At 35.7% G+C, this 12,078-nt stretch overlaps 1 protein-coding gene across 3 annotated transcripts in view; it reads left to right on the forward strand.

Moving 5' to 3' along the window:
- The window catches only part of BLTP1 (bridge-like lipid transfer protein family member 1), a 208,272-nt gene that overhangs the window by 36,098 nt on the left and 160,096 nt on the right, over positions 1 to 12,078 (forward strand). For all 3 annotated transcript variants that reach the window (XM_027103636.1, XM_027103638.1, XM_027103637.1), the window contains exons 7-10: positions 3,828 to 4,014; positions 7,556 to 7,637; positions 8,014 to 8,207; positions 10,508 to 10,587. In XM_027103636.1, the coding sequence (XP_026959437.1) occupies positions 3,828 to 4,014; positions 7,556 to 7,637; positions 8,014 to 8,207; positions 10,508 to 10,587 (543 nt within the window). The remainder of the gene's footprint in view (positions 1 to 3,827; positions 4,015 to 7,555; positions 7,638 to 8,013; positions 8,208 to 10,507; positions 10,588 to 12,078) is intronic.

Below are 12,078 nucleotides of genomic sequence, written 5' to 3' on the forward strand. Positions count from 1 at the left end.
GAACTCAGCTAAATTTCTCTATTTAAAAATATGAAACCAAAAGCTGCTTTTAAAATGCTTATAGATTCACTATTTCTTCAGTATTTTTCTAAAGTGATTTTTGGAAGGAAAAGAGTGGTCTGGGCATTTTGTTCAATCTTACTTAAAATTTAAAAGCCATCTATTATTTCTGTTTAAGGATTTAACATATTTATTGAGCCCCTTCTACATACCAGGCACTGTTTTAGGCACCAGGGATAGAAGAGTGAACACAACAGGAAAAAAATCATCTCTAATGGAGTTTACATTCTAGTTGGGGGAGGTGACAATCAATAATAAATAATGCAAAAAAAAAAAACAGTTGGGAAAATGGGTAGGGATTGTTGAGAGGATCTTGCAGTGTTTTAGTATTAAGTATTTAGTGTTTATCAGTGTTTTCAAAATACTTTCAGAGATTAATACCTTTATCTTTGTACCTTGTTGTCTTTAGTAAGTTAATGTAGCCATATCCTTTCGTTTCGGTTATATTGAAAGAAGAGAATCAGAAGTGCATGTCCAGCAAGTTGAAGATCAAATTGAGAATAATCCTGTTTCCATTTTTATACAGTCATCATTTGTTTATTCATCACTGCTGATCCAGTTAGGAGCTAGTCCAGACTCTTGATTTTCCCCATGGCTCCTTCTGTAGCTCATCCACTGGCCTTTATAGTATATTCCTAACGATCAAGGCATTTGTATTCAGGGATTATGATCAAGTGTTCCAAAAGTAAATTTGAAAACAAATGCCTTAAATGAGTTTTGAGGTAAATTTTGATTGAGTTGCTTTATGACCTTGAAGAATTGCATAATGATTAATTCCTACTTGTATAGATCAAAGTGGGAATAGAAAAATAACCTACTTTGCATTTATTATGCTTCCACATGTTGGGTTTCCCAAAAGTCTTAGATCTATTTGTTTGAGGATATTTTTGTTTTACTTAGGAGCATGATTTGTGGTAAGATGCTCTGTTCCTCTTTCATACAAATGAGCCCTACTATGTACTAAGAATTGTTCTAGGCACCAGAGAAACGATAGTGAATAAAACAAGTTTTTTCTCTTAAAGAGCTTGCTTCATTCTGAATCCTTGCTTGGGAAGGATTCAGATAATTAGCGAGTAAATATATGTAGCATCGAGGAGTGAGTGAGGAAAATATGGCATTGAGGAGAGTCAGAGTAGGGTCAGTAGAGAAGAGAGTGCTGTTTTGCAGGGAGGGTGCTGTGTACATAAGGAAGTCGGGAGAGGCTTCAGTGATAGGGGATGGTTAAACAGAAACATGAAGCAAGTTAAGGAAGTGAGTTATTGTGACTATCTGGGGGAAGGACATTTCCTGGTTGTTCAGGTTCTGGTTTATAACCAAAATGGAGGCCAGTTTATTGGAGGGAGGACTGGAAGGGGAGAAGAGTGCAGATCCTATAAGATTTTATAAGTCACTTTTAAAGGAACTTGGTATCAATGAGAGAGGAGACCATCAGAAAATTAGGAAACAGGAGAGTGCATGATTTTAGTTAGGGTTTTTTTTTTTTTTTTTTTTTTTTTTTTTCGGTACGCGGGCCTCTCACTGTTGTGGCCTCTCCCGTTGTGGAGTACAGGCTCCAGACGCGCAGGCTCAGCGGCCATGGCTCATGGGCCCAGCCGCTCTGTGGCATGTGGGATCCTCCCAGACCAGGGCACGAACCTGTGTCCCCTGCATCGGCAGGCGGACTCTCAACCACTTCGCCACCAGGGAAGCCCTAGATAGGATTTTTGAAAGATCTGGCCACTGTGTAAAGCACAGGCGTAAGGGAAATAAGGGCAGAAGCAGGGAGAGGTAGTTACGAGGCTATTGTGTTAAAACAGGTGCAGGTTGATGGGGACTTGGGCCAGAGTGGTGAGGAGTGGTTTCTGGATATATGTTGAAAGAAAAGCTGACAAGATTTGCTGATAATATCTGGGACAAGAAAGAAAGAGAGCAGTCAAATTTTTTGGCCTGAGCAATTGAAAAGATTGACTTGCTGTTGATAAGGTGGGGAATATTGTGGAGTAGGTTTGGGTGGGAAAATCGAGTGTTTGGTTGGGTATGTCAAGTGCGTGATGCCTGTTAGACATCAAATTGGAGATATTTGAGTAGGCTGCTGGATATTTGACCCTGACATTTTGAGAAGAGGTCATGAATGATTACTGTAGAAAGGTTTAAAACCTAATGAGTGATAAAGTTTGATTTACTTATTTAAAAATGATAATGAGGGCTTCCCTGGTGGCACAGTGGTTGAGAGTCCACCTGCCGATGCAGGGGACGCGGGTTCGTGCCTGGTCCAGGAAGATCCCACATGCCACGGAGTGGCTGGGCCCGTGAGCCACGGCCGCTGAGCCTACACGTCCGGAGCCTGTGCTCCGCAACGGGAGAGGCCACAACAGTGAGAGGCCTGCATGCCGCAAAAAAAAAAAAAAAAATGGTAATGATATTTATAACTATTAAATCTTAGAATACTTCATATGTATTTTTAAAAAGTGTGTTTCTTATTTTTATTTTAATTTTAAGAATTTGACCTACAGCAAGAAAAAGGGGAACACACTTTATGTAATAGCTTAGGGATCGTCTTAGCTTTTAGCCATTTGATAAGTCTGAAGAAATAGGAGAGAGAACATAGGTCAAGAGCTGTCTAAAAAATATAAGAAAAGTTACAGCTCTTAAACATTAGTTTTTTGAAGGATTGTGTTTATCTCTTTTTCCTCTCTTGTCTCAGGAAGTAATGAGGGAAAAAACCTTGATTGGAGTAAAACTAAAAGCATTCCTGTATAAAAATATGAATGTGTTGATTCATTTTCCTCAGCTTATTTTTGAAATATGAGTGGCAGTGTATTTTTCATTTGTTAATTTAAACTAAAATTTACATTTATTTAGGGTGTTTGACATCTCATATGCTGTTTTGCTAATAATTGGAGAAGAAATTAATATTGGTGAAATTTGGTACCTTACTAAACCACAGCTTAAGCTACTAAAATGAAAGTTGGTAATTCTCTTTACCCATTTAAAAAAATTAAATTATTCTAACTGGTCATATCTAATTTTAATTGCCTTTCAATTGAATTTGTTTGACAGGGATAAAAACAGATAAAGGTTGAAAAAGAAGTCTTAAAAAACACATGTATCATTTATAACAAAATAAAGCACTGATTGTGGTACCTTTCTTCTGACCCTTTTTGGTTGACATGAGATGCACTGTCTTAGATTATTTCCTCAGTAGGAACAAGTGCCGTATCTATACTTGGATTTATTACTATTGTCACTTATATTTAATATAATTGTCTTTTATTTGAGATTACTGTTTGAGTCTACAGTTTATAGAATCTTTGTTTTAGCATTGCGTAGTTTTAAAAAACAAACTAGTATTTATGAAAAGTCCTGGTTTCTATGATGCACAAGTTCAAATAATAGTGTGATGTTTAAATGCATCATACTTTGAACAATTTACTATTTATATTTTAGTATACACTTATGGCTATATTGGGGTAAAGTTTTACTCTGTTATTGGCATTGTGCTGTTCTTAGCATACAGTCTTTAAGTTTTGTTGTTATACACCCAGAATGTAGAAATTCAGATTGTTTTTAGAGTGCTAAATTGAAATACTGTAGTAAATCAGCTTTTTTCTTTCTTTTGACCATGTTTTATTTCTTTTAAAATATTATTCCCTTTTATCATAGACTTCTGTTTTAAAAGAAATCATTTGAGTTACTTTAGCTGTGGAAAAGATTTGACTTAAAACTTTGACTAAAGTTTTTAAAAAGTTGACTAAAAACTTTTTTTTTTTTGTAATTGATGTCTTTAGATCCAAAGGCAGAAACTAGATTATACATCACAGTCAATGACTTTGAATTTCATGTGTATAATCGTTCGGATCTTTATGGACATCTTCAAGAATTGTTTGGTTTGGAGCCAACAATAATTCTACACAAGAAAGAAGATGATAAAACACGAGAAAATGGAAGAACAAGAACCCAGTCCAAAATTGAAAGGTTGATTGTCAGAATTGAATTCTATTAATCTCCAACATTTAAACATCCGCTTTTATTAGAGTATTATTAACACTGTTTACCTAAACACAGCCTAATCTTTCTTTGTAGATTAACTAAAACTGTTATTCTCACAAATAAGTATATAATTCTTCAAAAATTTCAAATAATACAGAATTATGTAATGTGAAAAAGCAGTCCCGGTCTATTCTTCTCACCAGTTCTACTTCCTTCTTTGTTGATAACTACTATCAATTTGTTTTTTATTCTTTTGAATGCACATACATAAGTCTATACATACATATACATAGCTAAGGTGCATATACAATTATATTATTTTATCTGTTTCTGGGCTCTCCGTTCTGGTTCATTGACCTATTTGTTTTCTTTTTGTTTTTTTTTTCTGTTTTTTTTGTGGTACGCGGGCCTCCCACTGTTGTGGCCTCTCCTGTTGTGGAGCACAGGCTCCGGACGCGCAGGCTCAGTGGCCATGGCTCACGGGCCCAGCCACTCCGCCACATGTGGGATCTTCCCGGACCGGGGCACGAACCTGTGTCCCTTGCATCAGCAGGCGGACTCTCAACCACTGTGCCACCAGGGAAGCCTGACCTATTTGTTTTCTTTCACCAGTACCACAGTGTGTTGATTACTGTAGCTTTACATTTAAGTCTTGAAATCAGGTAGTGTCAGTCCTCCAACTTTGCTTTTCTCCTTCAGTGTTGTCTTGGCTATTGTGGGTCTTTTGCCTCTCCATATAAACTTTAGAATCAGTTTGCCAATATCCAGGGGTTTCGGTAGGGATTGCATTGAATCTATAAATCAAGTTGTGAAGAATTGACATCTTGACAGTATTGAGTCTTCCTGTTAATGAACATGGAATGTTTCTTTAGTTATTTAGTTCTCTTTGATATCTTTCATCAGAGTTTTATAGTTTTCCTCGTGTAGATCTTGTAGAAAATTTGTTAAATTTATACCTATTTCATTTTCTGTGGTGCTAATGTACGATATTATGTTTTTAATTTCAAATTCCACTTGTTCATTGGTGGTATATAGGAAAGTGATTGACTCTTGTATATTACTAACCTTGTATCCTGCAACCTTGCTGTAGTCATTAGTTCTAAGAGTATTCTTGATCAGTTCTTTCCGATTTTCAACATAGATGATTGTGTCAGCTGCAAACAAAGAAAGTCTTATTTCTTCCTTCCCAATCTGTATACATTTTATTTCCTTTTTTTGTCTTATTGCAATAGCTAGAACTTCTAGTATGAATTTGGAAAAGAATGGTGAGATGGTGAGAGGGGACACCTTGCTTCATACCTGATCTTAGTGGGAAAGCTTCTCGTTTCTCACTGTTAAGTATCATGTTAACTGTAGGTTTTTGTTGGTTGATATTCTTTATCAAGTTGAGGAAGTTCCCCTCTATTCCTAGTTAGTAAAACTAGAGGTTTTAATCATGAATGGGTATTGGATTTTGTCAGATGCTTTTTCTGTATCTGTTGGTATGATCCTTTGATTTTTCACTTTTAGCCTGTTAATTGATTTTTGAATGTTGAACCAGCCTTGTATACATAATAGTTTTATTTATTTATTTATTTATTTTTTGCGTTATGCGGGCATCTCACTGTTGTGCCCTCTCCCGTCGTGGAGCATAGGATCCGGACGCACAGGCTCAGCGGCCGTGGCTCACGGGCCTAGCCGCTCCGCGGCATGTGGGATCTTCCCGGACCGGGGCACGAACCCGTGTCCCCTGCATTGGCAGGTGGACTCTCAACCACTGCGCCACCAGGGAAGCCCTAGTTTTATTTTTTTTAAAGTAGATGATGAGGATGTTTATTCTCAATTAAATATTTAGTGCATATTATGTCCCAGGCACTGAGCTTGAGGTACTGGAGGTACTGAGAATATGACAACTGTTCTATCTTGAGGGAATTTACAGCCTACTGTGGGAGTTAGAACACTTAGCAGGCAATTTTAGTGCAAGAAATATAACAGGGACAAGAATAGAATTCTCTGGGCACACATAGAAGGATCCGGGAAGATAGGAACCTTAAAGGTGAATGAATTAAGCAGAGAAGGAGTTGAAAGTTCTACCATGGAGAAGAAACATCATATGCAATAGAGAAGTTGTTACTGAGACTGGAGTGGATTACTTGAGGTGGGGATAAATTAGACTAAAATGTTTAGCAGGATCTGGGTTAGAAATATGGCCTTACCCCAGGTCAGCAGTGTTGTGTTGTGATTGGAGGGAGATAAGACTGGAGGCAGGGAGACCAGATAGAAGGACGTAGTAACAGTTCAGGGAAGAGATGATCATCAACTGGGTTGTTAGCAAGGGGAAGGAAGAGAAGGAGATGGATTCCAGATACATTTAAGCAGATGAATACTTAAGAAAGTGATGAATTAGATGTGGAGAACAAATAAGAAGGATGAGTCAACAGTGAATCCAAATTTCTAATTTAAGCAGTAGTCATGCTTAGTCAGGGAACGTTAGAGAAAGGTTAGGGGGTGGTAGTGAGGTTAGTTTTGAATTTAGTTTTAAGCACTGAAGGCCATCTTACAAATATGGCTCCAGAAGTGTGATTTAGGAGTTATTGGGTTATTGAAGAGACATGCCTTGAGTTTTCATATGAAATCTTTAGTGAATTGCTGTGAATTTTTCATTTCTTAAATTTTGTGTACTTTGTGTATGGCCAATTCCTTTTTTCTTACTTTTGGTCTATCCTTTTCATTGTATTGAGAGGAAATTATTTTGCCACAGAGTGGCGGGAGTAGGGAAGGAGAAGGATCAGCTGAACTGTCAGAAGTGCTTAAAACACTTAAAACATCTAAGTAACTTATATCTTGGTAATTTTTGTTTTAATTATAATTTTTGCTGTCTTGTAAAATGATATAATGTAGTGTGATAGGCATAATGACAGATGTAATGACAGCACATCATAATTTATACTTTGTCATTAAAGCTTGTCATTCTGAAAATATACTTTTTTGTTATAGCTTCTTATATAAAAATTGGTGCATGATAGAGTACATTCTAGGAGACATTTTAGGGATATTAGTGTCCCTTAGATGGTCATTGTTTTGTTTACTGAGCAGTCATTAGATATATTTGGAAAGATATAACTGGTATTAATAATGTGTATTGTGGGACTTCCCTGGTGGTGCAGTGGTTAAGAATCTGCCTGCCAGTGCAGGGGACACGGGTTCAATCCCTGGTCCGCGAAGATCCCACATGCCGCAGAGCAGCTAAGCCTGTGCGCCACAACTACTTAGCCTGCGCTCTAGAGCCCGCGAGCCACAACTACTGAAGCCCGCGTGCCTAGAGCCTGTGCTCCACAACAAGAGAAGCCACTGCAGTGAGAAGCCCACACACCACAACAAAGAGTAGCCTCTGCTCACCACAACTAGAGAAAGCCTGCGTGCTGCAACGAAGACCCAACACAGCCAAAACATAATAATAATAATAATAATGTGTACTGTGAGGAAGTCAACAGTATTCTTAGGTACTTAATTTTTCTCATATGTCAATTTTTGTTTTTTTTCTCAGAGTTAAAGTAAAAACAGAATCTCAAGACCCCACATCTTCATGGAGATCACTTATTCCAGTCATAAAGGTCAATGTGAGCACGGTAAGTAAATTCCACTACAATTAATGTTTCATGGGTTAATAACAGAACCTTTTATTTTTGAAAATATAATTTTCACTTAAGAAAGTAATTTTGTAGAGGTCTTTGGGTTCCATTCTTAATAAAGTGAAATAATTATTTCAACACCAATACCATTTTAGCACAAATGTATAGAACTTTAAGGCTATTTATTTATTCACAAGTGCTCAAATTTCTTTAAACACTAGTCTAAATTGATCAGTGGAGCAATTTAAACAGTGTATAGTGCTAAAGTGGAATCATTTAGTAGTTGCTTGAAAATGCTTGTTATTAGGTCACCTGAGAAAAAAAAATACAGCCTAAATAGTATGGCATAATATCTCTTATCTGTTTTTTTTAGGGACGCTTGGCCTTTGGAAATCATTACCAACCTCAAACTCTGTGCATCAACTTTGATGATGCTTTCTTAACCTATACTACAAAACCACCTTCCAGTCATCTTGATCAGTTCATGCATATTGTGAAGGGAAAGCTTGAAAATGTTCGAGTCATGCTTGTTCCTAGTCCAAGATATGTTGGTCTTCAAAATGATGAGTAAGAAAGTTATAAAAATAACAAAAACTTCTTTATACCTATTGTAGCTTATCATTTAGAATCTTTAGTATCCTTTTAATTTCTTTGCTATAAGTTGGGCAATAATTACATATATTTCTCTATTAAATCAACTGAGAGTATTCCTGCTTTATAAGATAAATGAATGGAGTTTATCCACTGGTAAACTCCTATTTTAAATATTTTTCTATGAGCTATTTTTCTTGTTCTTTAATTGTAATAGTTAATATTTATTGCCATTTAATATATGTCAGGCACTGTTTATAAGCTTATAATTTTTCTGTCCTTTTCTCAGTGTATTTGGGAAATTTATTTTGGGCAATTGAGCCCTGATGTTTGTATGTTAGAAAATACACATTACAGGTAGGTTTTTATTTTCAGAAGGGATGGATAAATAGTAAATTCAACAGATTCATTATAGTAGAGTATCATTGGAGTTAATGAAAAGTTGAAAGTTGAATCAGAATTACTCTTGGAAAACTGATGAAGTTAAGACAGTTTGGGAATTCAGTTGACATTTAAGTCCCAGTCAGTTTTCCACTTAGCTTTCCAGATTTGCTTTCCTTCAGCGAAGTAGCTCCTTACTTTTAGGAGACACATTGTAATAATGACGCACACTAGAGTCACCCTCTTTGTGGTGGGATGCTTCCATTCCAGAGGACCGAGGTCCCCAGGTAACAGACACATGACTCGCATCTGACTCCCAGGCCACGTGCTCATGAGTGGGCTGAGGGCTCTTGTAATCTTTGTTATTCTCAATCACTATCCTTTTCTGTGAAGGAGTCTATCGTTAAATTTGTGTAATTTAGTATTCATGTGATAAAAGTAAAAGTATTCATGTGATGAGTTTCCACTGTCTCAGCTTTTGTCTTTGTGTGTAGGCAATATAAAGTTTGAGGTTATGAGAAACATGATTGTTTCTTTTTAGTTCCAACTTTTGGCTAGTTTGCTATTAGATTTTCTAGGGATTGGATAGAATGACACAGTCATTTTCCCAGCTTGAGTACCGGGGAGGCTCTGGGTCTACCTGGTTTCACACTCTTCAGGATCACTGAATTGCTAAGCATCTTGGAGTATAAGCTACGCACACAATTCTATATTTATGGGTGCAAGTTGTAATACTGAAAAAAATAAATCTGGGTTTTTGTGAAAATTACCACAGAGTAAAATGAAAAAATGTCCTGCTATTTGTATAAAAAGATTTAAAATTGTATTTTTCACTCTTCAGTAGTAAACATGGAGATTAAATAATGAGACTAAACCCTAACCTTTGTGATTTAATACATATTTAGAAGAAGATTGTTGAATTTGTATGTGTTATATTATCTGATGATTGAGAGGTTAATTTTGATATGGAAGGAAGATATTGTGGTGTATGATAAAGACAAAAGTTGTTAAATCAAAGCAAGTAGAGGGAAGTTAATTGATGGTACAGAAACATTCATTCCAGAATTTGAGTTCAAGATGTTTGCTTTAAGTTTATTTTAAGTTGATCAACTAAATATTCTTGGAAATAGGTAACATAAAGTTGTTAAAAATGACAACATTTTTTTAATTTAATGTTTCTGAAAGGTTATGCTTTATTTTACAATATATAAGATGATATTTTTAATCAGTTTTATAGTGTTATTAATATAAAATGGTTGAATTTGAAGTCTAATTTTAAATTTATTGTTGCAAATGCAGAATACGATTATTATATTCCAATGAACATTGTTCTTCCATTGTATTTAATTAAACTTTGTTTTATTTATTTTTTTGTTTTTATTTTTTTGCGGTACGCGGGCCTCTCACTGTTGTGGCCTCTCTCATTGCGGAGCACAGGCTCCAGACGCGCAGGCCCAGTGGCCATGGCTCACGGGCCCCGCCGCTCCGCGGCATGTGGGATCTTCCCGGACCGGGACACGAACCCGTGTCCCCTGCATCAGCAGGTGGACTCTCAACCACTGCGCCACCAGGGAAGCCCTAAACTTTGTTTTAAATGGATTTCTCTCATTCAAAACTTAAAATGAGAAATGCAAAACAGATTTTTTTGTCTTTCTTTAACTGATTTTACTGGTCAAAATTTTTTCAGTGCCAATTTTTTATATAGTCTAATATAGAAAACAATTATGGAACAATTTATTGTGTATGTGAAAGATGTTTTCCCTTTTCAAGTTTCTACACTGGATTGCTTTTTAGTTTTCTTTGTTGTTTTCACCCATTACCATTGTTAATTAGCATACTGAACATTTTATATTCTGGAGATGTACTTAGTTTGCCTTCCACCTTCCTTTGTATAGACCACCAAGATTAATGGGAGAAGGTTTTGTGGTGATGCAGTCGAATGATGTTGACATCTACTATTACATGGATGAGCCAGGTATTATTTTTTGAAAATAATTTTCATAGCTACAATTCTGTTTCTTCTATGAAATGCTGATATCTAATAATATTTTAAGTATCCTTGCTTAGGATATAAATAAGCATTAATAATGGTAGATGTGGATGTGAGAATGCCTACCTAAAAAATATCTGTGTCATTTGTCAAAAGTTGAATATTCTTTAGTATTTCAGATCAAAAGAGAAAAATATAGTAATCTTTCCTTCAAATTCCATTTTTGCAAGTATACTTCAAAAATTGTGAATACAAATGACCGTGAGTGAAAACCATTAGAGAATGTGATGATAGTTAAGGTAGTTCATGCTGGCTTAGGGGAAAAAAAATCACAGTAAGTTGGATTTGAGGCTTAAAGTTTAAGAATTGAAGTCCAGCTAGTTACAGTGCTTCACAGGTGGCCTCAGTTTTATAAATAAGCCAAATATTGGATTTTTAGTCATTTTTTCCTAATTCTTGTTTTTCATACCTTTCAGGAGGTTTATGAGGTCAAAGTATGTTCAAAATTAGGATGTTATTTGCCTTTTTTTTTTTTTTACCATGTTGTATTGATGGTGTAAAAGTTACAGGGGGCAAAACTTCTGGTGCTTTTAGCATGAATCAAGGCAGTGATTCCAAACTATACTAGTGATCCCTGTCTTTTTCACTGCCACGCAGTCACAATAAAACAAATGCCAGTGTACTTTACAGTGTCTTTGATTAAGCAGTAAAAATTACTTTTATCAAATCTTGACCCTTCAGTAAACTTTTTAATATTCATTTAATAAAATGATAAGAACACATAATACACTTCTGCCTCATACCAAAGTACACTGTTGTTTCGAGGAAAAGCATTCTGTGATTGAGTTCCAAGCTGAACTGTTTGCTCTTTTCATGGAATACCAGTTGTGCTTGAAAGAGCAACTAGGGACAAACTATGGTTTTGAGCTTTCATGTGACAGTTAGAATTTTGGAAAATTTGGGTCTGCCACTGTGAGTTTGATGACTTTTCTGATGAGACTACCAGTGTTATTAACAATATGACTTCTTAAATGTTTAATAATGAAATTTGTCTATTTGGGAAAAATATGAATGTCTCAGTGAACCAATATTTTCCAAATGAACAATTCATGATGTCCATAAAAGATTTATTCAGAGTGCAAGAGAGATCAGTAAATTTTAACGTGTCAGAGTATGAGAAGTTCAGCAATATGGTTTCAGATTCCACATTGCAAGTAATCTTTAAGAAATTACCACTTGTTGAATTTTGGTCTAGTGTCAAAGAATATCCAAAATTATCTGAAAAAGCTATTAAAATACTCCTCCCTTTTCTGTCTACCTATTTGTATGAGGCTAGGTTTCCTTCAATAGATTAAGTGCAGAAACAGCTGTGAGAATTCACTTGTTTTCTATTAAGCTGTATATTTAAGAAATTTGCCAAAATAAAAACGATGCCAACACTTCTCAATAAATTAATTTGTTTTAGAAAATATGCTT

This window comes from Aethalodelphis obliquidens, unplaced genomic scaffold (genome assembly GCF_003676395.1).
Source record: "Aethalodelphis obliquidens isolate GAN/ISIS:26980383/991018 unplaced genomic scaffold, ASM367639v1 scaffold6, whole genome shotgun sequence".
In the NCBI taxonomy this organism is placed as follows: Eukaryota; Metazoa; Chordata; class Mammalia; order Artiodactyla; family Delphinidae; genus Aethalodelphis; species Aethalodelphis obliquidens.